At 34.8% G+C, this 24,261-nt stretch overlaps 2 protein-coding genes across 2 annotated transcripts; both read left to right on the top strand.

Annotated features, from left to right (window-relative positions):
- Positions 1–789: 789 nt before the first annotated feature.
- On the top strand, positions 790–6,950 carry LOC111192383 (carbonic anhydrase 4-like). The gene is made up of 9 exons (XM_022669252.2): positions 790–828; positions 1,698–1,770; positions 1,883–1,909; positions 2,028–2,201; positions 3,573–3,724; positions 3,836–3,928; positions 4,665–4,737; positions 5,548–5,711; positions 6,621–6,950. The coding sequence occupies exons 2-9, from the start codon at positions 1,698–1,700 to the stop codon at positions 6,735–6,737; spliced, it is 873 nt and encodes a 290-aa protein (XP_022524973.2). The 5' UTR covers positions 790–828; the 3' UTR covers positions 6,738–6,950.
- Positions 6,951–8,911: 1,961 nt separating this feature from the next.
- LOC111192382 (carbonic anhydrase 4) lies at positions 8,912–22,425 on the top strand. The gene is made up of 10 exons (XM_049464749.1): positions 8,912–8,963; positions 9,180–9,247; positions 11,360–11,386; positions 11,600–11,770; positions 14,790–14,941; positions 15,099–15,191; positions 15,269–15,323; positions 19,166–19,350; positions 21,033–21,263; positions 22,192–22,425. The coding sequence occupies exons 1-9, from the start codon at positions 8,929–8,931 to the stop codon at positions 21,252–21,254; spliced, it is 1,008 nt and encodes a 335-aa protein (XP_049320706.1). The 5' UTR covers positions 8,912–8,928; the 3' UTR covers positions 21,255–21,263; positions 22,192–22,425.
- The last annotated feature ends 1,836 nt before the right edge of the window (positions 22,426–24,261 follow it).

Below are 24,261 nucleotides of genomic sequence, written 5' to 3'. Positions count from 1 at the left end.
AAAATAGATCATTCTTGTGTGTAGTACATCTATATAATATATGAGTTTCACATTTTGAACTGAATTACTGAAATAAAGTAATTTTTAAATGGTATTCTAACTTTTTGAGATGCACCCGTTTAAAATTAGCTTCGAATTTTTTTTTTGAGTGAAAAAGCCCAAAGAGTTTGGGGTTTTGGAAATTGGCCCGTCTCACAGTTCTGTTTTGGTTCTGTTGTGGTTCTGTTGAACAGCGGTCTTTAGGTAATTGTAACCTGTCAGCTAGGTTAGCTTTTAGCCTTTAGCACCCACTCACCTCATGAGCTTTCCCATTATGCTTCCATCAGCTTCTCCCTTCTTAAGTTAGATTAGTGCTAACTGTTAGAAGTTTTAGCCTAGGTTTTAATTTCACTCATAGTATTTTTCTATTGGGTAGAGTTTTTTCTAAATATTTTACTTTTACAACTTTGTTTCGAATGTGTTTATGCCTTGTGCTTTAGGCAGGACTGGATGTATTTTACCAAATTAAATTAAGTCGATCAGATAAAATGTGGAATATATCTCAGGTTTATACTGTCCACAATTAAATAATACTCAAAGAGCATCTTTATACTGTCCCAGTGCTTTCACATTTGGGATTATATAAGACAGAGTGTTTTTTCTCACACAGAGATCATATGGATTGGTGTAGGCTGATGAGTCCTGTGGTGGTTTGATGACATAAAATTACACTGGACCTCAGAGTCTGAGACACACCCACAGCCCACGAGGAAAAGAGATTTAAAGTAGGGAAAAGTACCATTAACATCATTTCCCTCACCTACAGACCAGAGAACATCCTGCTGAAAGGTAAAGACACTTTCTACTATTAATACACATTTATCTTTTTTTATACACTTTTATTATCAGCAGCTTTAGACCTAATTAATTAACTGTCCAGCTCTTTTCTAGTCCCATTTATTATATTTCTACGAAAAAAAATCTAACCAGGCATGTTGTTAATTGTCTTTATTTAATTTTTTTTTAATGTTTTAATTTTCTATTTTATTCCATATTAAATTTAATCTAGTCATGTATTAAATTGTTGAATGAAAATCAAATAAAATTAAATCTTCATATGTTTGGTTGTCTATTTTTTCCAGAGTTTAGTTGCTAGAGTTTTCCATCTTAAATCCCATCTAGTATTATTTTTAGTTTCATATATTTTTTTTAATTAATATATGTTTAGTTCAATCACATATATTCATAGACATATATTTAGTTGTTAAAGTATACCAGATAAAATCCAACTCATATTTTAGGTGTATAATTATATCAGATCAAATTTTAATCTGGTCATATTTTATTATTTTAAATATTTTAAATTCTAGCTCAAATCCCATCTTGAAATAAGTTTAGATTTCTCATTTTTTTAGATTAAGTTACCTTTAGTCATATGTTAAATGTGTTTCTGATATTCAATCTAGTCATATTTTTAGTTTTAGTCTAAATATTCCAAATACAATTTATGTTTTTGGTTGTGTAATTATATTAAATAAAAAATAATTTCGTCATTTTTTACATTTCTATTATATTTTAGTTGTGCAATTACATTAAAGAAAATTAAATCTACTCAGTTTTTTGGTTGTTGAATGATTTTTAAGATAAAATGTCATCAATAATTTTTATATCTTCTTATTCTAAATAAAAGTCAGTTTAGATATATATATTTTTTCCAGATGAAAGCTCAGCTAATCACACTTCTTGCAGTCTGTCTGCTTCCCACTGTTGTGAGTAACGGCTCTGCAGCTGGTAAGATTATGGTTTTCCAATTCTGCTGTTCTCAGTGTCGTTTTTTACACAATTAATACTGACCGTAAATATAGGAATATGGTGTTTTTTTAAGTTATTTAAATTTTTTCAGGTTGGTGCTATCACCTGCCAACCTGCAGTAAGTGCTCTTTTTATAGCTTTTTTCAGCTGTAATATAAGACTGTGTGTTTGAACTCACTCCATAAGGATCATCCAGTCTATACATGTAAAATATATATATATATATTTTTTTTCAGATTACACCACATGGGCTGCTTTAGTGCCTGAACACTGCAGCGGCGCCCGTCAGTCTCCTGTTAATATCATCACCGCTGATGTTCAGGCAGATCCCAGCCTGACTGCCTTCACCTTCACTGGGTTTGGTGACAGTTCCTCAGTCCTGCAGATAGTGAACGCTCGCGGCAAGACAGGTAACCTGCTAATTCCACAAGGTACCCTAATCCCAGCTGTCCACCTGTAAATCCACACACTGGTGACATCAGGAGGAAGATCTACAAGATTCAAGCTGTCTCTTATCTCATTTAAAGAAGAGCTCATACAATATTTGTCAAAAATTTTAGAACATCCTCATTATTTCCCTTTATTTTTCCCATTTAAGCTCTTCAGGTCCAGCCAACCACTCGTATTTTGTCTCTCTCCTTGTAAAAAATAAAGTTACCAAACAGGATTATGTCTTGGAATCAGTATTCCACCCCCAGTGATGCTACAATACTAATAACCCTAGCTAATGGGAATTATTCAAGCTACTTGAATGAATCTTGACTTAGCAGTTTAATATGGAGTCAAAAAAGGGTCATAAAGATTTTGAGTTTGTAAAACAGAAGTCACAAATGTACTGAAACTTGTAACTGCGTTTAAACAACTGCATGCACGAAAATCCAAATCCACAAATTAACTGGAATGTGCAAACTTGAAACAGAAAGTAATATTAATAATAATTCAAATGTACAAATGTGAAAAAAATATTTTAATTATATATAAATATATATTTTTTAATTTGTAAATCCAATCTCTTGAATGTGTGAATCAGTACTGCTCAAATGGCTTAAGCTGGGTCAGACCAAAAATCACATGGAATTTGTGAGGTTGTAAATGTGACAGTGGGTGTTTTTCACTGTGGAGATAAAAATCCTCTCATTCATCTTCTCTGCTGCTGTGCGAAGCTCCAGCTGCAGTTGCGAATTTTGACTATGGAACGCCAAAAGGCCCAAAAAACGCCTGGACCAAACGCAGTTACAAGTTTCAGTACATTTGTGACTTCTGTTTTACAAACTCAAAATCTTTATGACGTTCCTCTGAAGTAATAAAACATATCAGTCCTGTCTAAAATTTTTATAAACATTCTCTAACCTTTAAAAAAACACTTTTATTGTGGTAATTTCCATCTCTGCCGTGCACGGTCACGTTTAACTATAGGCGAGGATGATGGTTCTATGTTTCAGCCAATCAGCTCTCCCACCTGCCCCGCCTCTAAACCCATACATCACCCAGTACCCCCCTTAAACTAATCCTACCATTTTTTACCCTTTTTCAAATTTGAGCTGAGGGTGGGGTCAGCAAAAATCTGAGGTTTAATGCCCCTTTATTTTTATTAAATTGTAGTCACATTAATAATATTTTTATGTTGGTTTTATATTTGTAATTATAATAAAAACACAATACTTTATATTGAATGAAGTATGAAGTAATGTAATCTGGTCCTAAAGAACCACAGCAACATTTTACCATATTCTTACCTGCTCTACTCAGTTAGAGGTGAGTAAAATGCTTTTCCACTGCAGTGAAAGTTCTCCTGGATGACAGGAAGATGAGTGTTTCTGGAGGGGGTCTTCCAGGCCTCTACAGGACCCAACAGTTCCACCTCCACTGGGGCAACGGCAGCTCTAAACCTGGATCAGAGCACACTGTGAATGGAAAACAATATCCCATGGAGGTAAAAAAAAAGGGGTAAAAATACTTAAAACACTTAAATTAATGTCAACATCAATTTAAATCATTAATTAACGTCACTACTATGTCTTTTTTCTACTGTTTCCTTTCTCAGCTGCACATTGTAAATGTCAGATCCATTTACCCGAATGCTAGGACTGCTCTCAAGCACTCAATGGGTCTGGCAGTTCTTGCTTTCTTCATCGAAGTAAGTCTTTTTTTAAATATTTCACACTTCTAATCAGTGATAAAACTCCTGCATCTGGACTACAATTAAAAAAAACAGGAGGACCAGAGAGTTTTTAGGCTTTTTCTCGGTCACATGACATTGCGGCATTCAGTAGCTCCTCCATTTCCACTAGCTGGAACGGGACTAAAATTACCGGATGGGACTAAAATTACCGGAGAAGCACGGAGTTCAGAGAAAAACAGTAGATAATTCAGCCTGTAATTTTCTCAGAGGACGTTTTATGAGAAAAATACGCACGAAAAAATAAATCACAAAGGACCCCCCCCCCCCATAAAAGAGAAAATGACCCCCTGAGAAACTAATCCCATTCGGATAGGGCTTTTGTTGGTTTTCTTTAAACAAGCCTACTCACCTTTTTCAAGGGTGATGTTCTGCATGTACATGCATTTGTACTGAACCTTCACAGTACATGGATCACGGTTCAGTGCACGCAATCACATGATATGGTATGATACTGCTCATAATTATTATGTTAAATACATTCTTTTTACAAATCTGTTACAGATAAGCTGTTGGATTTTGCATTGTGGGCATTGTGGGAACTGTAGTGGTGTAGGAATATAGCTATGGTAGCTGTAGTCTTGTCTGTCACCCTGCCACCATCCTCCTTCCACGGCCATGTGAAGATTGACCCATACACTGATTTTATCTTTCTTTATCCTATCACTTTAATTTAGATTTTTTTTATTTTCAGGCAACCAATGATCGTGGCAAGCCGGCAAGCTGGAATAATCTGACCTCCTACTTGTCACGTATTCCTGACAAAGGTAAAGCTTTATTTTTTTTTCTGAGAACACACATTTTACTTATTCATTTATAAAGCCCCCTCAGTGGTTGTGACAGCAATTTCAGAAACATATATGAAGAATATGATCTTTTATACATATTCACTTTAACATGTTTTAAGTGGAGAGGGACCTTTTGATCAGATGGTCATGAAAGCTGTTTAGAAATGTTTAGAAACTGTTAAGAAATGTTCTGTTCAGTTGCTCATGCATATGTATTTGTACAATAGTAAAAATAAAATTAAAATGTCTTGTGGAGGAAGCAGAATAAATACAATTAACACAACAAACTGGATACACCTCTCAAGAGTTCATTATCCAATGAGCTCAATACAATGAGTATCAGCAGAGCTAGCAAACATCACTGAGTTTCAAATTGAAGTTCAGTGATGGTGCTCAGATTTCATTCTGTTTTTAATCTGATTGATTCCAAATAGTAAAATACATTTAATTTTGAGAGAAAAGGCAGAATGTTACAGAAGAAAGTTTACCTAGAATGTTTAATTTGATAATCTGTTAAGGTTTACAGAGATTTACTACACAAAGCTTGTAAAAGACTGCAAAATATTGCAATCTCCTCACTGGCTCTGCAATTTAGAATAAGACCAGGCTCAACCCATGTGTGGGAAACTGGACCTAAATACAAGCAATAGCTTAACAGTAACATTCACTCCTGAAACACCTACAGTGTGGTCAGAACTGTCTAATCTATCCGTCAGTCTGATCTCTGATTTCCTGCTGCTTCTTGTGAACCTACACTTCACTTTAATAACAACCCTCTGATTGGTTTAGGTGATGTGTTGGACATCATGCACGAACTCACTATGGACAGTCTTCTTCAAGGGGTGGACAGGACTAAATATTACCGTTACCTCGGCTCCCTGACCACGCCCCCCTGTAATGAGACTGTGGTGTGGACCGTCTTCAAAGAGCCCATCAAAATCAGCCAAGACTTGGTAAGTCTAATTAGACGCCTAAAATAAAAATAAATAAAATAATATATATATATATATATATATATATATATATATATATATTTTTTTTTTTTTTTTATATTAAATATATATATATATATATATATATATATATATATATATATATATATATATATATATATAAGATTATAAGATATAAGATTTGTATACTTAAAATATATTTAAAAAGTGCATTAATATTATGCTTTAATCAAATATGATACATTTAAAAAAGAAAAATATAGTGTATATGTTAAATAAATAGACTACACTTAGTTTAATGTAATTTAATATAGTTCTAAAATACTTACTTCCAAATATACTTTGGTAAATGACATAAGTATATTATAAGATTGTGTTAAAAAAAACATTTAAATGTCAAATAAAAAAATCTATTATAATATATTAAAATATATTTTTATACCCAACGATGTACACTAGAAGTGTGCTACTTACAAAAGACAGGAGCAAGGAGTATATTTGTACATAATGTAAATATATTTAACATCAATTCTTAGTAAATTCCCAATATAAAATATAATAGTGATACAGTTGTAATACTCATTAAATGTATTATATTTTTACTGTAAGCATATTTAAAATATGGGGTTTCATACATATTTCAAGTGTATTAAAAATTATATTTAGAAAAAAAAACATACTTAAATCTACATTACAACCTAATGCTTCTATGTTGTATTTAAATATAGCTTAATTACAACTGAAATATACTTAAGTTCTCGTAAGTTGTTTCAAAATAGTACATTTAGTCTGTATTTAGGTACGTATTTAATTTTTTTACGTTTACATGTTAAGTATACTTTTAAAAAATATATGTAAATGCACTTTTCTTATACAACCGATTTTGATCTTTATTCCTTCTTCCACCAGATCAGCCTCTTCAGCACGACCACATACGTCAATACGAAAGACGATCCTCTGAACACCAACAACTTCAGAGGAGTTCAGCCTCTCAACGGCAGAGTGATAACATCGCAGATTTATTAATCAGCAGCTATAATTTATCAATACCTGTCCATCACCACGAATACCACACTGCTGCAGTCTGTACCCTGCTGGTCGCTGTATGCATTGGTTGGACTGAATCCTGCTTCTCTGCTACAATTAAAAGAATATTCAAAAACAAAATTTGCTTTTTTTCTTTCTACATTGGTTTAGAAAAATGTACTGAATATATAAAGACAGATAACTTAAAATTCATCAGTGATTTAACTGTGAAAATTACAGCAAATATGATAACAATAAATATCCATGCAATACAGATTAAACTAATTTAATGGCACAAATGTCATGTATTTCTCATTTGTCCTTTACCTATAGAGTGGTTAAGAGTTTACAGTGGCTTCCTGCTTTTAATTATTTTTATATAAACCCAGATAATACTGAATGCAGCTGAATGAGGTTTTTTTTTTTTTGATAAAACATCATGGCGTTTCTTAGTGCGTTCAGCTTTGTTTTATTTTAGATTTGTAGCGTAGAAATTGTGCCTATTATACACATTATTGTTTTTAGTTATTTTGAACAATAAAATTATTAGTATTATTATTGAAAACTGATTCTACATTTCTTTAACTAGCAAAATAAATACATAGATTTAGCTGTTTCATATGCCACTAATATGCTGTTTCATACACCTCTTGTAAAAGAAAATGGCATTGAAGTATATTTTATACATATAAATATATATAGTATATATGTACTATTTTGGAACAGTTTGCGTATATTTCAATTGTTTTATTTTATATGTGTAGCGTAGAAATTGTGCCTATTATACATATTATTGTTTTTTTGTTATTGTGAACAATAAAATATTAGTATTATTATTCAAAACTGATTCAATATTTCTTTAACTAGCAAAATAAATACAAAGTTTTAGCGGTTTCATGTTAAATATGTTTTATACGCCACTAATATGCTGTTTCATACACTTCTTGTAAAAGAAAAGTAATTTATACTTATAAATATATATAGTATATATGTACTATTTTGGAACAGCTTACGTATATTTAAGTATATTTTAATTGTAATTATACTATATTTAAATATAAAAAAGCATTAGGTTGTGCTTTTGAGTAATTTATTTTTTTTGAGTGATGACTTCCGCAAACATAAGAATATTCAAGTATGGGTTTTTTTAAACATAATTTTTAATGCACGAAGTGTATTGTAAATATACTATTTTGCGTATTGGTGCAGATATTGTGTAAAACTTACTGCTACTGGAATAAAACGACACTAAAGTGCAATAGAAAATGTTCTTGTTTTTACCTAAATTACCCTATTATTTACCTAATTTGAACATAGTTTTAATGCTCTTAAGTATACTTCTTTTTCACAAAAGACGACTAGAACAAACCATATTTTTAGGTAAACAATTTCTGTACTAAACCTTTTTTTTTTAAATATTTTAGACTGCAAACTTACTTTATATAAATATAAAAAAGCATTAGATCGTGCTTTTGAGTGATCTTTATATAACTTCTGCAAAGTAGATTTAAGTATGGGTTTTTTAAACATCATTTTTTATGCACCTCAAGTGTTTTGTAAATGTACTATTTTGCGTATTGGTGCAGATATTGTGTAAAACTTACTGCTACTGGAATTAAACGACACTAAAGTGCAATAGAAAATATTATTTTTTTTTAAACCTATTATTACCCTATTATTTACCTAATTTGAACATAGTTTTAATGCTCTTCAGTATACTTCCTTTTCACAAAAGGACCATTAATACAAACCATATTTTTTAGGTAAACAATTTCTGTACTAAACTATTTTTTTTAATATTTTAGCCTGCAAACTTACTTTATTGTTGGTGAAAAATAATACAATTCAATCAATAAATACAGAAAAATAATTCACCACGTACCTGCGCTCCTTGTGTAATCCACTCTTAGCCCTTAGTTTACTAACAGGGCCTCGTCTCAAATAGCTCCATGCTCCCTACAGTACTTTAATAAATGTACTGCGGGTTAAACAAGCAGAATGCGGATAAATATAAAGATATAAACGGGATTATATGGCACTATCTAAATACAAAAGCTGCTCTATATTCTAAGGAGAGAACCATGTGTCTCAGAGAGAGTGAATCACACAGCTGAATTAAATTAAAGGTGGGCTGGTCCTCCTTAAAGAGTTAAATGAGAGCGGGCGCGTGCGTGTCCTGAGTGTAATTTATATGATCTGTGAGAGAAGAGTTCAGTCAGCACCATGGTAAGATCAGAACTGAACCTTCAGTTTTATACAGATAATGATAAAAAAAAACACCACTGTCTAAATTCAGAGAGAGATAACGAGGTTTGAATTTGCTTTTTAGTTTAATTTGGTGGGAAGGCCACATTAGTAAAAATATAACATAAATTATAAATTTTTATATGTTGAAAATATTAGTTTTATTTTATTTTTTGGACATTATATCTTTATTTCCAGCTTCTACAGCTGTTTCTGTGTCACGGATGACCCAGGCAGGGAGACGAGGAAAGCGGACACAAGTGCAGGTAAGAACAAAAGGAAATATTTAATAAATAAATAACAAAGATAAACAAAGAAACAAGTAAACACAACAAAGATAATAAACCAAAATAAACGAGGGAGACTAGAGAACATAAACAAACTAGAGATAATAATAATGATAAACAAACAGGGAATATATATAAGGAGCAAAACTAGAAAATAAACACAAAGCAGGGTATATACAAGAGAATAACAAGGGAAACTAGAAATAAACAGGACTAGGAAGACTAAACTGAGCAGGGCAATAAACAGGGAAAATAACAAGGAACAGAGGCTATGAAAAACGGAGAAACTACGAAACACGGAGAGACAAAACAACAGGGGTTAGTGCAAAGACCGACGGAGACAAAGTGGCAGACGAGGGCTATTTAAAGAAACAGGAAACACTATAATTAGAAATACCTGGGGAAGGGGCGGAGCTACAAATGAGACACAGGTGGAAAAGTACTGAGACAGGAGACACAGGGGAGCACAGGTCACGTGGGGAAGACACACAGACACGAGACGAGACCAGGATGTGACATTCTGGGATGTGTTGCTGTTGGGTTGCTTTGTGTTGTTTGTGGTGCAGATCCTTCTAAAGGTGAGTGAGAAGCAGCTTTCTAAAAAGGAAGTATACTTTAAAAGCATGTTCAAATTAGGTAAAGAATACTAAAAGCACATTTTCAATTTAATATACTTGAAAATACACATGTAGACATACACATAAAATACACATTAAATATATAGATAGAAAAAATACTTTAAGCAGTATTTAATGCCACCATATATATATATATATATGGTGGCATTGCTTAAAGTATTTTTTGTAGCATTAAGGTGTACATCAATATGTGCATCAATACACAGAGTACAAATAATTTTAATGCTGAAAGTCTGAACATTTCCATGTTAAGTATATTTAAAAATATATATATATATTTAAATGCAAATTTCTTTTACAAGAGCAGCTCCAGGAGACCTAGGTTATTAATAATAATAATAATAATAATAATAATAATAATAATAATAATAATAATAATAATAATAATAGTGTGGGAAGTATTGTGTCTATGGCAAGCTAAAAAGATTTAACCTAAAAATACACCAGTGATACAAGTTGTAACTCAGTTTATGTTGGTAAAATATAAATATAAATATATTCACCATTGTAAAAGAAAAGTGAATTTAAGTATATTTTTAAAAGTGTACTTAACATGGGGGTAAAAGAACATACTTTTTAACATTAAAATGAATACATACTTAAATACACACTAAATTTACTATTTTGAAACAACTTACGGCAACTTAAGCTATATTGAAAATGCAATATAAAAGCATTAGGTTGTGCTTTTGAGTGCTTTCTTCATACAACTTCTGCAACTTAAGTAGATTTAAGTGGTTGAGTGGTTGAGTTGAGTGGTTTTTAAACATAATTTTTAATACGCTTGAAGTATATTGTAAATGTGCACTTTAGCAGTATATAATGTCACTACATATATATTTTCTATTGTCACAACGTCAAATCAAAAACATATTGCTGTAAAAGATAAATGGGTGACACTTTACTTGGATGGTCCATTCGGTGGCCTCTTTGATGCTCAACTAACATTCAATTACATTTCTATTAAATGCAAATGAACTAAAAGGTGAAAGTAAATGATTCTCTATTGAATATAACCCAACATTCAACTCAAACGCTTATCTTAATATTTTAGGATTGGGTTTAGGGATAGATTTTAAGCTTAAGTTAAGGTTAGGGTTAGGTGTAGGGTTCGATTTTATGGTTGGTTAAGGTTGGGGTTAGGTGTACAGTTGGGTCTATTTTGAATTATTTACATTCAACATAGGGTTAAGTTAAATTTAATGAGTCAGTTGAGCATCAACAAGGCCATAAAATGGACAATCCAAGTAAAGTGTTACCTTATCGGTATTAAAAAATAAAAAATAATAATGTATAAAAAATACAGAGAAAGTATTTCCATAACATTTTTGACTGGTAACAGTGTGCATTTTGGACATGCAGTTTAAAAATACTTGTCTTGGTGACCCCATGTTTTGTTTTTGTTTTTTTTTCTCTCAAGTCAAATTAAAAGATAATTACCTCTATTTTTCAGGTTGGTGCTACAACTCGCCCTCATGTAGTAAGTATATTTGCATGGAGCAAATTTATATCATTTTAATTACAAGCAAGTAATAATTAAGTACAACGTAGTGGATCTAAAATAACGTAACTTAAGTACAGTCTTACTTTAGCATAATTTAAGTTGTGTGTTTTTTTTACAAGGGAAATCAGATGAAATATGATTGGTGAACAGTAAGTGGTGGCCTCTTTAACCAAACTTCTTCTTCTTCAGATGAATCTACCTGGCCCTCCATTCCAAACTCGTACTGCAGTGGAATCAGTCAGTCTCCCGTTAACATCGAGAGCAGCAGTGTTCAGCCTGATGGAAATTTAACTGAGCTCAGGTTTAAGGGGTTTGGTGAGCGCACTGCTCTAACTGAAATAAAAAACACAGGTAGAGAAGGTGAGTTACTCTAAAAAACTTTACTATATTTAGTCTGGTTAAATGAGACTCTGGTGTTTTACCACCATTTTTGTGATTAGTTTGTGCATGTGTGATTACATTTAATCAGATATCAGATAGTGCTTTAGAATATCAGGGGTGCCAAATATCCACTCTGCATAGTTATTCTATACTGGGTATCATTGAGAGAATTTAAAGCAGTGGTTTTTAAATAGTTGTGTGCAATAATATCACAAAACATATTGACACAAAACACCAACTCCATGTCGTAAAAGTGATATTCCTGAAAGCAGTTGTTTTTGTTTTGCTATTTACTATATTAATGTCTTTTTTTTTTTGTAGTTTTAATGCATGCACTAAATGTTCGGCACTTTAATTTTGTGGTACATTTTTGGCGTAGTTACTTTGCATTACTGTATTTTTGTTATTTATAGTTTTATTACACGATTTTATACAAAATCAAGGCCTTGGTAAGGTATTATTTATGAAATCTGCAAACATGTGTTTTTTTTTTTTACATAAATAAAATATTAATTTTGTTACCTTTTATTGTTTTTCTACTAATGTATAAAACATATTATACTAAATAAATAAAAAAACATTACATTACATTACACTATTAAAAAAAAGAGGGCCTTGAGAAAGTACTGTTTATGAAATCTGCAAACGTTTTTTTTTTTTTTTTTTTTTTACATAAATAATTATTATATTATATTATATATATTATATTATAATTTTATTACACTATTTTGAAAAAAATAAAAATAAAAACAGGGCCTTGGTAAGGTACTGTTTTTATAAAATCTTTTTTTTTGTTTTTATACTGATGTATTAAACATTTTATACAAAAAAAAACACATTTTGTTACATTTTTATAATCTTACACTGTTTTAAACAAAATCAGGGCCTTGAGAAAGCACTGTTTATGAAATCTGCATTTTTTTATTTATTTATTCATTTTTTTTTTAGTTTTAGTTTTTTTGGTTGTTTCTACTGAATGTATGAAATATTAAACTGAAAATGTACCATTAATTTTACATTTTTATAATTTTCTTACACTATTTTATATAAAATCAAGGCTTTGGTAATATATGGTTTAAAATTGGCAAATTATGTTTTTTTTTTACAACAGAGTTTATGAAATATATTATACTAAATAATATACTAAAAAGATGCAGTAATATATTATTAATGTTTTTTTTTTTTTTAAGTGTTTTGTCATATTGCCAGGAGTACTTATTACAAAAATACTCGTTCTACGTGCTGGTCAACGAATTAGAATAATTTGAAATAGTGCAATCATGAAATTCTTTGAATGCATTTTTTGTGCAGAAAGCAAATCAGGTGTTCACCGCACCTGTCCTACTCATTAGACTAATCACAGAACTCGTTACCTGGAAAAAAATTTGCTCAGCTGAGCTTTCCAAAAGGCCCATTTAGGCCATTTAACTGTGACACTGTTGTTTTATTGAATTAGAATAATGGAGAAACCGTTTCATTGAATTAGAATAATTTTTATTATAATTACAATCATCACTTTCTCAGTATTTTGTGGCTGCCCCCTTGGCTTGTATGACTGCCTGAAGTCTCCGCGGCATCGATTTGACCAGCTTGTCGCAAGTTTCCACACTCACAGCTTCCCAGGCAGTGGCGATGTTCTGCTTCAGTTGGTCCAGCGTAGTAGGCTTTCTGTCGCAAATTTTCCGTTTGACGATGGCCCAAAGGTTTTCAATGACATTGAGGTCAGGCGAGTTGGCCGGCCATGCCAAAACTTCAAACTGTTTTTTAGTGAACCAATCTTTGGTCGACTTTGCCGCATGAGCCGGTGCAAGATCCTGTTGATCCTGTCTTCTTCACCGAACTGTTCCTCAACAGTCGGAATCAGGAACGTTTCCAGAACATCTTGATATATGGCAGCATTGACAGTCTTCTTGAGGAAGCAGAGTTTCCCTACACCTCGAGCGGACATGCATCCCCAGACCATAACGCTCTGGGGAAACTTGACGGATCTTTTCACGCACTCGAGGTTGTAGGTTTCGCCACCACGATGCCAGACACGAGGACCTTGGTCACCGAAGGAGATGCAGAAGCGTGATTCGTCACTGAAGACCACTTTCTGCCAGTCTTCACCAGTCCACTCGCTGTGTTCTTTGGCCCACTTCAGCCGTTTCTCCATTTGTTTCTTGTTCAGCATCGGTTTTACTGCTGGAACGCGAGATTTGAAGCAGAGTTCGCGCAGACGACGGTAAGTGGTTGATCTGGAGAAGTCAGCGCCGGTCTGCTTGTTCCACAAGTCGGTGAGCTCGGAAGTAGACTTGAACCGGTTGCTGACTGCGATCTTTCTCATCTGCTTGTTGTCGCGAGCAGAAGTTTTTCGGACGCCGGAACAGTTGGTGCGCTTGCTGCAGTTTTTCTTGAGAGCTTTGCAGATGGAAGACTGGCTGATGCCGAGCTGCTCAGCAATTTTAGTTTGGGTCAAGCCTTGTTGGCGAAGGGCTTGAATTTGAGCCACTATTCCGGTTGAGAGGTCGCGCTGCTTACCCATGATTGATTTTACAACTTAGAAATTCTACTCAACCCTGACTTTATACTGCACAGTGAACACTCTTCACAGAAAACAAAAAATTGAGCATTTATTCTAATTCAATGAAACGGTTTCTCCATTATTCTAATTCAATAAAACAACAGTGTCACAGTTAAATGGCCTAAATGGGCCTTTTGGAAAGCTCAGCTGAGCAAATTTTTTTCCAGGTAACGAGTTCTGTGATTAGTCTAACGAGTAGGACAGGTGCGGTGAACACCTGATTTGCTTTCTGCACAAAAAATGCATTCAAAGAATTTCATGATTGCACTATTTCAAATTATTCTAATTTGTTGACCAGCACCTGTACTATTTCATCACCTCGTCGTGGGGTACTGCATTACATCTGCCCTGCTAGTTTTAGCATTTTCCTGCTGTAACACATCCAGCTCACCTCAGGGTTGGTTTATAATATGAGACTCTGCTCTCTTTCCTCAGTGAAGGTGATGTTTGATTATGGTAAGATGTCAGTTGAGGGAGGTGATCTTCCAGGCGTCTATAACAGCGTGCAGTTCCACATCCACTGGGGCGACGGCAGCTCCAGCGCTGGATCTGAGCACACTGTGGATAACAAACGATACGCAATGGAGGTTCAGGAACTGTAGAATTATAAATGTTGTGGTGTTGGTCTGTATTTTAAAAAGTTCAGTCACATTTTAGCATACAAAGCATGCACTCATTTCTGCATTCAGCTTTACTGAAGATGGATTTTTTTGCTTCTTCTGCCTTTTTTTTTTTGTTCCTCAGTTGCACATCGTGAACAGTAAAGCAGGACACAATTCTACTGCAGCTGCGTTCGCAGATCCCACAGGTCTGGCTGCTCTTGGGTTCTTTATTGAGGTATTGAGCTGATTTTAGTGTGATATTGCTTCAGTTTAAGAGCATTGGCTGAAATGTGTTTGGTCTTTTGTATGCAGGCAACCAATGATACTGGTGAACCCAGAAGCTGGAAGACTCTTACCTCCTATCTGAATCTCAAGTGCAGGTAATCACATGACACTGGTGCTCCACAGAGGAAGCTGCAGTGTTTTAAGCTTTGGATTTGTAGGTGGAGCTACTACTGAATTATGGACTATAAAGTGAACCGGATTATAAAGCGCATTATGCGACACTAGTAAGGAACAGGGGTGTTTCCATGTTTCCCTTCTAATTCAGCAGGTCTTAAAATCTGTAAAAAGGTTTCTAAGTCAAATTAAGCGCTGGACGTTTATCTACACAGATTTTTCTCCTGAAAACTGTTAATTTGGTTGAGTAAAGCGCGTCCGTTTATTTACAGTAAGCTTAGAATTCCATTAAGGCTGCGTACAATGTCTGAATTATATACATATGCCACATATATTATATACATAAGACACATGACAAAAAACTGATCAGTTATCACCTAATATTTAAAATAATATAACAGATTTGGTTGTTGTTGTTGTTATGTATTCGCATGTCAATGCTGTTGTATATTTACATTTTCTCCACTCTTTAAAAAAAAAAACTCAGTAGTGTTTTTTTTATTTCAGTATGTTGTGCAATATTTTTGCTTACAGTACAATACTGTCATTGATGTGATTCATTGCTCTCATCACTGACCTCCAGTGTTGGGCACGTTACTTTGAAAAAGTAATTAGTTATAGTTACTCGTTACTTCTCCAAAAAAGTAACTGAGTTACTAACGGAGTTACTCCACTATAAAAGTAATTAGTTACCAGTAAAAGTAACTATCGTGTTACTTTTTATTATTCGCCCGTCAAAAAAAGGAAATCAATTATGCATTTACTATTATTATTAGAAAAATAACAAAAAATAACAAACGAAAATAAACCCAAAATGTTGACAAAAATATAATCTAACGAATTTCAAAAAAATAAAACGAAATTCTCCACACAACCAAAGAAAATTACTAAAACTTGTAATACTGAAAAAAGCGGAAAAACGCGTCTGGGGATGAAATTTAACAAACCAAGCCACACTCAAAAGAAATATGTATATATAAAACAAAATAATGGACAAAAACAACAATTTAATGCCCGTTAAAATGGTATTAATATAACAGCTTCACCAAAAGAGAATAGAGCTTAGATCGTGCCCAAAAAATCCGACCCAGCCGGAGCCCGTGCACATTCTGCCCAAGCCCGAACCATAAACTGTCATTATGAGCCTGACCCGATCCGCCCCATAAACTGTCTGTTTTCGGGCTGATTGAATGAGCGAAATATAATCAGAATTATGTTAATTAACACTGTAACATAGAAGCATAGAACTATTATTTAATTTAAATGATTTTTAAGAACAGCTACACACAATGCTGCAAGTCAAACGCGGAGGCGTTCACGTGCGCCCAGAGCTACGTGATTACAGTTTTCATTTTTATTATAGTTTAATTTTATTTTGTTTTTATTTTTTCTGTTCATTTTAGGGTGGGCTTGCTAGCGCGAGCGCTTTACACAAGAACTAACGGACCACGAGTGCCGCGCGCTCGGCACAACAACTCCCGCTGTACAACTCCGCTGTACAACAGCGCTTATAAATAAATTAAACACAAAAATGAGGGTATTCTATCAGTAATTTCAGTTCGTTTTAGTTAGTTTTATAAACACAAAATACAGTTCGAGATAGTTATGTTTTTCCTTTTAATTACCGTTTTTATTAGATTCAGTTAACACAAATGTTTTTGAGTTTCAATTTTCGCTATTTCGTTCGCTTTAGTGAACAATAATAATTGGTTACTTAGCAACATTGTGATTATCACACCAGAGCTTTATATAAAATAAAAATAGGAGCCTGATTTCGGGTCGGTCCTCAGGTCAGGTGGGATTCGGGCAGAGAATCTAAGCTCTAAAATAGAAAGCAGCAGCACCACAAAAACCGGAGCAGCTAAAAAGAGCTTAACGTCCTTAAATCGGAACTTGGGTTGTCCACGGCAATCACTGAATTGATTAGAGCAGCAAATCGTCACAATTGTGCCTCACTTCACCACGCCAAACCACAGGCACAGCGGCCAGAAGCTCAAGTTCACCGGACAGAGGAGGGGTTAACCAGGGCAAAGCGAAATAAAAAAAAATAAGTTCATAGAGCTGCTAAAGTAACGTGCAGTAACGGGGTGTCGGAAATGGTAACGGCGTTATAGTTACAGTCATAGTAATTAGTTAGATTACTCGTTACTGAAAAAAAGTAACGGCGTTAGTAACGCCGTTAGTTTTAACGCCGTTACTCCCAACACTGCTGACCTCTGTGTAAAGCCGAATTCAGCACCCCCGCCAGGAAAAGCACCCCCTCTCTGAAGCACGCATCACACCTTCTTGTAAAAAGCAGAGATAATTGCTTTAGCTAACTTGAATTAGGGGCTGCTTTTCATGATTGGGGTGCAGATCTCGGGCTCTTTCAAAATAAAAGTTTATTTTAAAACAATTTCTGCCTTTTCTGTGGAAAATCTTTTCTGGGAGGGACAAATCCACCTATTTCTGAAGCCATCCCCCGTTCCTACGCCAGTGCAGGGCGATATTAGCAGTGGTATAGTTACTTTGAAAAAGTAATCCGATTACTGATTACTCCTTTAAAAAGTAACTTAGTTACTTTATGGATTACTTGATTTTAAAAGTAACTAAGTTACTTTACAAGTTACTTTATTAGTTACTTTCAGCAGCTGCAGACACCACCTCCCGCCACCTTAACATAAACATTATAACAGTTTTGCCAATACTCCCTTTATTGTAAAATGCATTTTTAACAGCAACAATTTATCTCTATTAAGTTGAACTATTTCCTAAAAAAATAAGTTTTTTTATAAAAATAAAAAAATTAACTTCACATAAATATTTTTTTTATAAAAAATAAAATATGGTCTTTCTTGATTTTACTAAACACAAATACTTGTTTTTATAAAAAATATATAAAATAAAGAAAGTCTTTCTTGACCTGACATATTTAACACTGTAAAACTGAACATTGAACTTGTTGTTCTCTGCAGGGCAGCAAGGAGTGGTTTTATAAAACAGAACCGTGTATATGGTCTAGACCAGGGATCACATATTTGCAGACTGCGGTCCGGGTCCGGACCCAGACGTTGTCCAATACGGACCCATACCGGACCCATCTACTGAGAAGGATTTAATTCTGACAGTGTTCATTTAAAGCACCGGAACTTTTCTTGTCTTTACGGTATTGTGCGCTCTGCGCCACAGTGAACTTACAATCACGTGTGGTGTAAAATCTTTAAATGCTCTCCTCTGCCAATCAAATTTGTGGCAGACCGCTGCCCTGGCTAGTGAATTGGGACGCGGCCGCAAAAAAACGCCTTTATAAAGGAGCCCGAGAACTGGCGAAAAACGAAAACGGGCGGAAACTAAAGACACGCCGAGCGCGAGAGAGAGAGACAGGGGAGAAAGCGAGACGCGTGTGATTGGGGAAGAGCGGAGGGGGAATGGGTAAGGGAGCGGTGTGTGTGTGTGTGTGTGTGTGTGTGTGTGTGTGTGTGTGTGTGTGTGTGTGTGTGTGTAACGCGTTACTGACATCACTGGATTTTAGCTAGTGGTTAATCCCCTGTAGCTTGTTTTACTACGGTAAATCCACAGACTACAAACTGATAATGCTCACCTCTGAACATCGAAAGAGCTAGCGCTGCGGTTAGTGGCTAATGCTATTTATAAGGTGCACTGACTATTTTTGGGAACATTTAAGGATTATAAGTGCGAAAAATACAATTGTCATGGGCCTGTGCTGGAAGTCTGGGCCTTCATGTTTCCACCACAGTTCGAAATGGCTGATTTTTTTTACAGTGTTTTTTTTTTTTTACTGTATTTGAGTAAAATTTCAGCTATTCTAACCCTGTCTGTTTTCTTCTGCAGGTGATTCTGTGCCGCTCAATGGGTCTCTCTCTATGGACAGCCTGCTGGAAGGTGTGAACAGGTCCAACTACTACCGCTACCTCGGCTCTCTGACTGTCCCCAGCTGTAATGAAGTTGTGGTGTGGACTTTGTTTAAAGACCCGATCAGAGTCAGCCAGGATCTGGTAAGCTTCAGTTCAGAACAGACTGTCTGTTAAAGGCAGGTTTTGGATTAATGGTTAAAAAGAATCAGTCTGGGGCGCCGAGTGGTTCTGCGGTCTAAAGCCATGCCACTATGATCAGGAGATCGATGGGTCAGCTTGCCATCAGCTGCCAGAGCCCTGAGAGAGCACAATTGGCCTTGCTCTCTCTGGGTGGGTACTCTTGAGTAGATGGCACTCTTTCCCCTCATCACTCCTAAGGTGATGTGGATCAGAACAAGGAGGCGTCTGTGAGCTGATGTATCAGAACCGAGTCCCTGCACTTTCCTCCGAGCGTTAGCGCTGTGATGCTACAGCATCAGCAGCAGCTCAAAAAGAGGCAAATATTAAATCGAACACATCATGTTGCAATGTTTTGATTCTTGACACAATAAGTAGATACACAGCGCTGTCTCTGTGTCTGTGTAAGTAACAGGCTGCTGCTGCCTGAGAAGCATGAGGGGGAGGGGAAGTACAAGGGGGAGGGGAAGTGCGGGGGGGGGGAGGCTGGCAGGAGTAAACACGAGGTAACCCTATGGTCTCCATCCACATGGTTGGGCACGTGCTTGTAAATGTGGGCACGTGTCAAAAGCTGTGCTCCTTAGTCCAGCACAGTTTTGCAGTGCAGATATTTCCAGTTACATCTGAATTCAAACGTTCTTTTTTTACCTTTTCAAAATCCATTTAAATGCCTGCTTAAAAGGCTGATTACTGTAGTTTTGCTGTTTTCCTCGGGTTTTGAGAGCTCGGTGCTGACTCAACTCTTAATCGGTCTGGACACGAAACAGCACACGGGTGGGGGCAGAGCTTTGAATTGTTTAATATTGCAATATATATCTTGTCGAAAAACGAACATTTGCAATGTAAAATTTTTCCAATATCATGCTGGCCTAACGCAGGTCCAGATAACCTACAAACATGATATATGTTTTACATATGCAGGTAAAGTTTACCACATAAAGATAAGAGCAGTGTTCTGTTGTGCTGATGGAGCTGTTAGCTGATTGTGATTCAGGATAGGGCTGTTTCTCACTGTGGATTGGTTTAACTGACCACATATTTTTGTATTCGGAACATGCCGTTTCCCGGTTTAGAATAGAGGTTACAGATGTTTGTGATTTGCTTGATTAAACAGTGTTAAAGACTACAGCAGCAGTAAAACTGTATTGAGTTTGCACACTTGTATCTCAGCATGTGTGTGTGTATACACATAAAATATACACATGAATGAATGCAGTGGGCAATATTGAAGGGGTGGGGGACTTAAGGACGTCATGTTAATTTATGGTATGATATGCAGATCTATAACTCTAACCATCTATAACCAAACTGATGTCATAGAATATGAGTACACAGTCACTGTGTTCTTCAAACTTTGTTTGACAAAGCTAGTAACAGAATGTTTAAGTGTATCTTCATGTTCTAAGTCTCCCACATGGAGAGGTGCATGGTTCAGTAATTCAACAATCGCTACCTGAGATCAGCTGATGCACATATATATCGTATCTCAGGATTGGAATCGAAGACCATTAATTGCATCCCTAGTTAAAGACGTTTTTATGATGAGGATCCTGGAATTGATTGTTGCGATGGTTAATGTTGAGAGAAAGATGGAATTGTAAATTCTCTCCTTTCGATTTGACTTTGAACCCTTTCTCTTGGAGCAGATTGATCTCTTCAGCACAAGCTTGTACCTCAACAAGAGCATCAACTCTCCCCTGATCACCAACACGTTCAGACACACTCAGCCCGTTAACGGCAGAGTCGTGAGCTCACAGACAGGAGGCATCAGGAAACGTTCACCATCGTCTTCTGCTTCCACCAGACCTCTCAGCACATTCAGCTCCTTTATCACAGTGATGCTGAGTGTCGCCCTCTCATGGCTGTAGCCTGACTTGGTGAGTAAGCTCCACCCTCGTTCCCTGAATTAATTTAAACGAGCGATTTTCATTTGGTTTTAGTATCTGTGTATGTATCTGTGTTTAGGACTACAACTAATAAATATTTTGGTTGAATAATCGAATAATCAGATTTTTATTTCATTTTTTGTTTTTTTTTGAGAAGTTGATTAGTCAATAAAGATTGTGTTTTTTATGCCTATTTACTTATCTTTTTAAATGGAAAAGTTGAGTGTAAGCTGTGTTTGAGCCCATTACTCCTCTCCTATTGGTTTTCTTGTCTCCAGCACTTTGTGCCGTGCAGTGCTGTTACAAACTAACGATAAGTCAGAACTGTAATTTCCAGTTGACCATTTTTTTTAAATAAACATTGTTGATTTGTATCTGCTAATTGTTAAAACCCTAGCAGTATTGGTAATCTTCATTTAATATGGTAAAATTAATTGTTGTTATTTTTTTTAGATGGATTTGTTTATTTTATAGTGTTTCTCACTATTAAAATGTAAAATGTATTAATTTTATTTTCATCTTTGTGGTATAACCAAAACTACCATATTTAAATTTCACCTTCTGTCCTTTAGACATTAGTATTAAATGCACATCAGTCTGACAATCAAATTTGAGCTTGTTTATGCATATCTTTTAAAGGCACTAAAGCAAAATTGGGCTGTTTACTTCTAAGGCATAAAAAGAATAGAAAATAATAATAGTTTTGTGGGGTTATGTTCCAATAACTAAGTGGTGAGGTGGATGAATGGAGGTCTTGAAAAGAGCATTAAATGTACAGAAACACATACTAATACAGTATAATTAATTGTGTGTACTGATACACTGCACAAGTTTTTCAGTCTATAAAGTAGCTGAAGAGCTGAATTATCTGTGATGGAGTTTTATTGCGTCTTTTATTGAGTCTTATTGTATTTTGCAGGTTATGGATGCTGTGGTGAAGATTTTCAGTGCTTCCTGACTGGAATATATATATATATATAAATGTATATAAATGTATATAAATAAAATAAATTGAAGTTTTGATTAATGTAACAAGGTTTCTGCACTTGTGGGGATGTTCGGATTAACAATGCTTATGTATAAAAATATTAAATGAGTTTTACTTTCATGAAAACTACTTCTTCAAACTAAACACTCAATGCTTACCTTTTAAGACGCTTAGGTTTGGTTTACTGGAAGAAATGAATGGGTGTTATCGCTGATGTTACTTCTACAGGCTGAAAACTGATCAGCCGTATTAAATATGTATGAGTTATTCTGTTCCATTTTACGGTTAATGGAGGGATATTACTTGTCTCTTAAGCTGCTGCAGTGGAGTAAACTGTTTGCTAGGGATGAGTAACACCATAGATCCAGAAGTCAGATAAAATCTCCCGGAATCTAAAACAAGCCACAAACATGCATGCAGGTAACAGACTTTTTTTTTTTTTATCCAATTGTGTGTAGGAAAGAGAAGGAGACATAGAGAAAGGTGCTCTCCTTGTGTGCATATTCATGAAGTGCATGCAAAACAGAGTGGGTTCTGATTGGCCTTTTCTCTCCTTGATGGGATGCATTCAGGAGCATCATGGTTCCCATCAAACTCATTTCACCTTAAAGCCAGGCGGACACTGTGCGATTTTAGCCCGATTTTAAGCCCGATCTGGTCGGATGCGACTGAATTTCATGATCGGGCCGAATTTTAGCTTGATCGTGCGTCGTTTGTTGTGCAGTGTGAGATGTCTGATTAATTGCCCATACAAGCTGCGAATGAGCAGTCGGAGGCGACCAGGGATTTCTGACATGCCAGAAATTTTGGTCGCTTGTCTCACAGTGTGAGCTGTTTTGCGGGCCGATTTCTTAACGTCACGACCTGTTTTCCCAAAAATCTGCACAGTAACTATAAATAATTATTAGTCATATTTATTTCTGTCAGTTATAAGGATTTATATTTATGTTCGGTACACAGACTTATAGCTTAATATAGCAGACACAGGCATTATGCTGTTTAAGAATTTCAACAGATGCTTATTCTCAGTCAATAGCTGGAGTTTTTGAAAAGAAAAATTAAAAGAGAAAATATCTTTGACAAACATAAATTTATTTTATTTCACTTTGCTATTATATCTGAAAAATAAAGCACATTGTCAGCCTCTGATGCTGCCCGTCAATTATATAAAACTTAAAACATGCACAGAAATATAAAGCTATATTTTATTATTCGTTTCTTTTCGCCAGGGCAAATTTATTAAAATTATAAATATGTTAATTTATTAATTAGAATCTCGTCCAGTGCTCCAGAATATTAGCCACGCAAAGCCAGCTTAGCGCAGCGCGTGGCATTGCACGCAGAATAACCTCTGTCTTCTAAAATAAACGTTTTAATAAATAAGGTCGGAGAAGTGTAGTAAAATTAGTGCTATTAAACTTACTAAAGCTAAAAAATGTACTGATAATTAATCAAGATAAATCAGACAAAATGCGCTGCGCCTCTCTCTCGCTCTCTTTCGCAGCGCGGAGCTGAATTCAGCGCGAGGCTACAGAAACTCAGTTCAGTTGAATAAAAATAAGTAAGGGCCTGTAAGTACAAGCAAAGGACCTGTAAGTAAATATTGTCAAATATAAAGAATAGTTTGAGGTTTTGGTGAGCTGTTGTCATGATTTGAAACTGAAACTAACTGAAACTTTGATTATTCTGCAGAAAGCCTGGGTTATTTTAAACGAATTTTTAATGAGTTTATATTTTATATTTTTTATTTATTCATTTTAATTATTTTTCTTCTTTTATTAATCAAATAATTATTAAATATATATCTTCATAAGACATACATTTTTTTACCTTTTATGTAAATTTTTATGATCTTTTTTTAAGGTCCTATTTTTCCTTTTTTACGTATATATTTTATTCGTCTATAATAAATGTCAGTTTTTATTTCTATTTTTTATATATTTTTTACATCCCTTTTAAACTGTTAATGCTCAGCGGCACTGTAAATGAGGGTCCCTATCC

Source organism: Astyanax mexicanus, chromosome 15 (genome assembly GCF_023375975.1).
Source record: "Astyanax mexicanus isolate ESR-SI-001 chromosome 15, AstMex3_surface, whole genome shotgun sequence".
NCBI classification, from domain to species: Eukaryota; Metazoa; Chordata; class Actinopteri; order Characiformes; family Acestrorhamphidae; genus Astyanax; species Astyanax mexicanus.
This window is presented reverse-complemented; position numbering and strand designations above follow the sequence as displayed.

What these genes read in the sequence shown, in the direction of transcription:
- LOC111192382 (XM_049464749.1), top strand. Translation starts at nt 8,929, where the DNA reads ATGATCTGTGAGAGAAGAGTTCAGTCAGCACCATG. An exon ending in AAAAAACACAGGTAGAGAAG is followed by an intron (nt 11,771 to 14,789) that starts GTGAGTTACTCT and finishes CTCTTTCCTCAG; the next exon opens with TGAAGGTGATGTTTGATTAT. An exon ending in TCAGAGTCAGCCAGGATCTG is followed by an intron (nt 19,351 to 21,032) that starts GTAAGCTTCAGT and finishes CTCTTGGAGCAG; the next exon opens with ATTGATCTCTTCAGCACAAG.
- LOC111192383 (XM_022669252.2), top strand. Translation starts at nt 1,698, where the DNA reads ATGAAAGCTCAGCTAATCACACTTCTTGCAGTCTGTCTGCTTCCCACT. An exon ending in GAAAACAATATCCCATGGAG is followed by an intron (nt 3,725 to 3,835) that starts GTAAAAAAAAAG and finishes TTCCTTTCTCAG; the next exon opens with CTGCACATTGTAAATGTCAG. An exon ending in TTCTTGCTTTCTTCATCGAA is followed by an intron (nt 3,929 to 4,664) that starts GTAAGTCTTTTT and finishes TTTTATTTTCAG; the next exon opens with GCAACCAATGATCGTGGCAA.